General features: G+C 37.6%; 1 protein-coding gene across 1 annotated transcript in view; it reads right to left on the reverse strand.

Moving 5' to 3' along the window:
* Nucleotides 1-6099, reverse strand: part of Msh4 (mutS homolog 4) — a 62907-nt gene that overhangs the window by 28661 nt on the left and 28147 nt on the right. Inside the window, exon 11 of the mRNA XM_013035882.1 lies at nucleotides 1312-1481. Coding sequence (XP_012891336.1) covers nucleotides 1312-1481 — 170 coding nt within the window. The remainder of the gene's footprint in view (nucleotides 1-1311; nucleotides 1482-6099) is intronic.

Genomic DNA, 6099 nt, shown 5'->3' on the forward strand with positions numbered 1-6099 from the left:
TATATATATATATATATATATATCACATTTTCTTGATCCATTCATCTACTGAGGGGCATCTGGGTTGGTTCCATATCTTAGCTATGGTGAATAATGCTGCAATAAGCATAGTTGTGCTGGTAGCTTTAGTATGGCCTTGTTTGTGATTGCTTGGGTAAATGCCCAAAAATGGGACTGCTGGGTCATAGGGGAGCTCTATGTGGAGTCTTTTGAGGAACCTCCATACTGCTTCCCAGAGTGGTTGAATACTCCCACCAGCAATGCAGTAGGGTTCCCTTTTGGCCACATCCTCTCCAGAATCTGTTACTAGATTTCTTGATTACAGCTATTCTAACTGGGATGAGGTAGAATCTCAATGTTGTTTTGATTTGCATTTCTTTTATGGCTAGAGAAGTTGAGTATTTCTTCATGTGTCTAATGGCCATTCTTATTTCCTCTTCAGAAAAGTCTCTATATCTAGGACAAGCAGAAAAGGTCAAATGCTATGTATATATGACCATATAAGATGATGCTAAGCGAAATGAACCCCAAGATAGGGAAACAGGAGATTTATCTTTGCTGCTGTTGTTTTTAATGTACTTATAATGTACTATGTGATATTTTTTGTTTCTTTTGATGTTCTTCCCCTACAGTATAACCCCTGTTTTCACTGTATTTGATTCCAGTGCCCTGCATCTTATATATACATTTTTCTAAATTAGGGAGGGGAAAGGAAATAACAAAATGCTGAAATAAGGATACAGGGTGACCTATTGTAGCAATGAGATGTATAAAACACTATGTTAAAAACAAACTTTAAAACTTCTGGGGCACGGGGTGGGGGGATGTAGAAAGGTGGGGGAAGGAGTTGGGGAAGTAGGGAGAGAAGGGATGGTAAGGGGAAAAACAAGGGAAGGGGTAACAATCCTCGATAGGAAATGTACTCATTACCTTACTCATGTAACTGTGAAGCTTCGGTACAGTATCTTTACAATAAAACTATATATTAAAAAGAAATTGGAAAAAATGGAATTACTAGACTGGCTCAATGGAAAATTGAGTAATGACAGTCCTGTATAGTTCATATAACTGACACAGTGTTGTATGAAGGTAACTCCCTATTTAAATTTAGAGAAAAGATACACTGTAACATTTGACATTTACATTTTTTAAAAAGTGAGGTTCTTTAAGTAGCAATTAAGAGCAATTAGCAGTTTTGTGATTTAAAAAAAACAAGGCATAGCTAGTTGTTTATCATCAGTGAAAAAGCCCAGCATGTACTAATGATTGTCTTAGTCCTAAAAAAACAGAAAATATTCTCAGATAAATTACCTGCTATGTCATCTACAATCTCTGTATAGGTTCTCCTAGCAATATCAAGAAATTCATTTATGTTAGACCTCACAGCATAGCACTTCTGAGTCCTCATATTCAGACATCCTTTCATATATCTTGCATCATCATTGATCACTGTTTTGATCTTCTCAAGTATGATCCCAAACCTAAAATTAAGGTTAAAAAAATCACATGTAATAAGTCAAACAGCTACTTTCATTTATAATTTGAATCATAGTTAATGATAGTAAATTTTGTTGAAAGTTATTTGAAAATAAATAATAAATACTTATAATTATGTAAGTTAGAGCTAGGATGGTGAAAAGAAACTATTTCATCAGTAAGGACTATTCTAAAATAATATGACACCATTAAATACAGTTCTAAAATGTATAAATATATCTTCCAGATTATACATAACAGACCATGTCTGTGAGTAAAAACTAAAGAATTATAAATTATTCTTGATGATCATTCTCTCAAACACTTCACACTGCCTATCAAGAGTAGTGTTAGGGATCCTAGAAGTTAATGGTCTAGGAAATTTGTTTAACAGGATCCTAGCAGAGAACTTCCCAAACATGCAAAAAGATAGGCCTATTAAGATACAAGAAGTGTTTAGAACCCCAAATAGACCAGACCAGAACAGGACCTCCCATCATCACATTATAATCCGCACAGGATCAATTCAGACAAAGGAAAAGACCCTTAAAGCTGTCAAGGAGAAAAGATCAATCACCTATAAAGGGAACCCAATTAGAATCACCTCAGATTTCTCAGCAGAGACAATTAAAAAAGAAGAGCCTGGAATGATATATGCCATGCCCTAAAGACAAACAATCAACCAAGAATACTGTACCCAGCTAAACTTTCCTTCATAACTGAAGGTCAAATAACCTTCCATAGCAAAGAAAAACTGAAACGAGCCCTACAAAAGATACTTAAAGATGTCCTACACATAGAAAACCAACAAGACCACAATAAAGGCCAAGAAAACACAACCAAACTGAGAATCCAAGAACCATAGGAAGAACCCAGTTGCTGCAGCCCCCAAGAAGGTGAATAAAATGGCAGGAACTTCCAAATACCTCTCAGTCCTAACTCTCAACATTAATGGACTTAACTATCCAGTTAAGTGACATAGACTGCTAGTTGGATTAAACAACAAGACCCTTCTATCTGCTGCCTTCAGGAGCCACACCTTGCCCATAAAAACAAACACATTTTGAAAGTGAAAGGCTGGAATAAAATCTACCAAGCAAATGCCCACACCCCCCCCAAACAGGCAGGAGTTGCAATCTTAATATCAGATAAAATAGGCTTCAAATTAAAATTAGTAAGAAGAGATAAAGAAGGTTGCTACATACTAATTAAGGGATCTCTCCTTCAGGAGGATATGACTATTTTAAATATCTATTTGCCAAACAACGGAGCACCCAAATTTATCCAAGAAACACTACTTTCCCTCAAATCTCACATAGATGCAAATACATTAATTGTTGGGGACTTTAACACACCACTATCCCCACTAGATAGATCAACTCCACAAAAACTCAACAGAGAAACTGCAGATCTAAACAACTGCATAGATCAACTAGATTTAACAGACATCTACCGAATATTTCACCCAACAGCATCAGAATACACATTTTTCGCAGCAGCACATGGAACATTTTCCAAAATAGACCACATTTTAGGTCACAAAGCAAACTGGTTCAAATTCAGAAACATTGAAATTATACCTTGCATTCTCTCAGACCACAAGGGAATAAAATTAGAACTCAACACCAAAAGCCACCAAAGAAAGTCCTATAACACATGTAGGCTGAACAACACACTGTTGAATCTCCAGTGGGTCATGGAAGAGATTAGAAAGGAAATTCAAATGTTCATGATATTCAACAAAAATGAACACACAGTATTCAAATTGTTTTTTGTCTTTCATGCAATTGTTTCTAACATATTTATAAGATGATTTCTTTGTTGCTTTGTATGTCCCTCTCCCAGGGTATAACCCCTGCTTTCACTGTATTTGATGTTGGTATAATTTGTGGAGGGGAAGGGAAAAAAACAAATTGTTTAACTAGGGATACAGGTAGACCAATTACAACAATAAGTCGTTATGTCGATAAACGAACTTTACAAATTTGTGGTGGGGGGAGGATCAGGTGGGAGGAGTTGGGGGTGTATAGGAAGTGATGGGAAAGGGAAACAAAGAAAAGGCAATAGTGCTTGATAAGAAATGTACTGGTAGATGAATGGATCAAGAAAATGTGGTATATATACACAATGGAATTCTATGCCTCCATCAGAAAGAATGACATTGCCCCATTTGTTAGGAAATGGAAAGACTTGGAAAAAATTATATTAAGTGAAGTAAGCCAGGCCCAAAGAAACATAGGTCCCATGATTTCCCTTATTTGCAATATCTAGTATATCTATGAGTCAAGCGGAAAAGGTCAGATAATGTGATGTCAGGAAATTGAACCCTTAGATATGTATCTTAATGTTTTTTTCTTTCATGCATGTGTTTCTAATGCACTTATAAGATTATCTCTTTGTTGCTTTGTATGTCCCTCCCCCACAGTATAACCCCTGCTTTCACTATATTTGATGTCAGTATAACTTGAGGAGGAGATGGGGAAAAACCAGTTGTTTAAAGATACAGGTGGACCTGTTGCAACAATGAGAAGTACAAGTTGTCATGTCCAAAACGAGCTTTACAACGTTGGTGCGGGGTGGGGGGGGAAGGGGGAGAAGGAGAAAGATTGGGATTGGGGGGGAGGGGGGAGGCTGGGAAGGGATGTGAAGGGTAAACAAAGGAGGAGGCTGCAATGCTTGGTAAGAAATGTATGCATTATCCTGCCCATGTAATTGTAACCCCTCTGTACAGTATCTTCACAAATAAAATAAAAAAAAAGAAATGTACTCGTTATCTTGCCCATGTAATTTTGACTCCTCTGGACAAGGATGTCCACTCTCTCCACTTCTCTTCAATCTAGTATTAGAATGCCTAGCTACAGCAATAAGACAAGATGCAAACATAAAGGGGATCCAAGTAGGGAAAGATGGAGTAAAACTCTCCCTCTTTGCAGATGACATGACCTTGTATTTAAAGAATCCCAAGGACTCTACTCCCAAATTACTCAAGGTGATTCAAAACTTTGGCAAAGTAGCAGGGTATAAAATTAACACTCAAAAATCAATGGTTTTTCTGTATGCCAACAATGAGAAAAACGTGGCTGAAATTAGGAAAGCAACTCCATTCGTAATAGTCCCACAAAAAATAAAATACCTAGGAATTAACCAAAGAAGTGAAGGACCTCTATGATGAAAACTTTAAAAACTTGAAAAAGGAAATTAAAACAGAACTTAGAAAGTAGAAAAACCTCCCATGCTCCTGGATTGGAAAGATCAACATCATGAAAATGGCAATACTTCCCAAGGCTATCTACAAATTCAATGCGATACCTATCAATATTCCAACCTCATTCTTCAAATAAATAGAAGAGGCAATCCAAAAATTCATATGGAACAATAAAAGACCCCCAAATAGCAAAAACTATCCTTAATAGAAAGAACAGTGCTGGAGGAATATCAGTACCAAATTTCAAACTCTACTACAAAGCTATAGTAATCAAAACAGCTTGGTACTTGCACAAGAACAGACCTCAGGACCAATGGAATAGAATTGAAAACCCAGAAATGATCCTACAGACCTATAGCCATCTAATCTTCAATAAGGAAGCTATAAAAATAGAATGGAAGAAAGACAGCCTCTTCAGTAAATGGTGCTGGCAAAACTGCTTAACTACTTGTAGAAAACTAAGACTAGATCCTTATTTATCACCCTGCACTAGAATGAACTTCAAATAGATCAAAGACCTCAGAGTCAAAGCAGACACTCTGAGAACATTACAGGATAGAATAGGAGAAACCCTAGGTCTCCTTGGCACAGGCCAAAATTTTCTTAATAGAGACCCAGAAACAACAAATCAAAGAAAGGATGGACAAATGGGATTGCATGAAATTGCAAAGATTCTGCATGGTAAAGGGCATAGCTAGCAAGCTCAATAGAAAGCCCACGGATTGGGAGAAGATCTTCACTAGCCATACAATGGTCAAGATCTCATATCTAAAATATACCTGGAACTCAAAAAATTAAATCCCCCCAAAACAAATTTTCAAAGAAACAACTGCCCAATAAATAAGTGGGCTACAGACTTAAAGAGAAACTTCGCTGAAGAGGAAAGAAGGATGGCCAATAGATACATGAAGAAAGGCTCAACCTCCCTAGCCATAAAAGAAATGCAAATGAAAACAACATTGAGATACCACCTCACCCCAGTTAGAATGGCTATAATCAAGAACTCCAGTAACAACAGATGCTTGAGGGGATGTGGACAGAAGGGAACTCTACTGCATTGTTGGTGGGAGTGTAAAATATTCAACCACTTTGGAAAGTAGTATGGAGGTTCCTCAAAAGATTCCACATAGAACAGAAGGGAACCTTACTTCATTTTTGGTGGGAATGTAAACTTGTTCAACCACTTTGGAAAGCAGTATGGAGGCTCCTCAAAAGACCTCACATAGAGCTCCCCTATGACCCAGCAATCCCACTTTTGGGCATTTACCCAAATGTTTACAAACAAGACCACACCAAAGCTACCAGTACAAGTATGTTTATTGCAGCCTTATTCGGTGCTGGGGGTGAGGGGGGTGGGGGGGTGGGGAAGGATTGGGATTGGGATTGGGAGGGGGGAGGCTGGGAAGGGATGTGAAGGG

This window comes from Dipodomys ordii, unplaced genomic scaffold (genome assembly GCF_000151885.1).
Source record: "Dipodomys ordii isolate 6190 unplaced genomic scaffold, Dord_2.0 Scaffold228, whole genome shotgun sequence".
NCBI lineage: Eukaryota > Metazoa > Chordata > Mammalia > Rodentia > Heteromyidae > Dipodomys > Dipodomys ordii.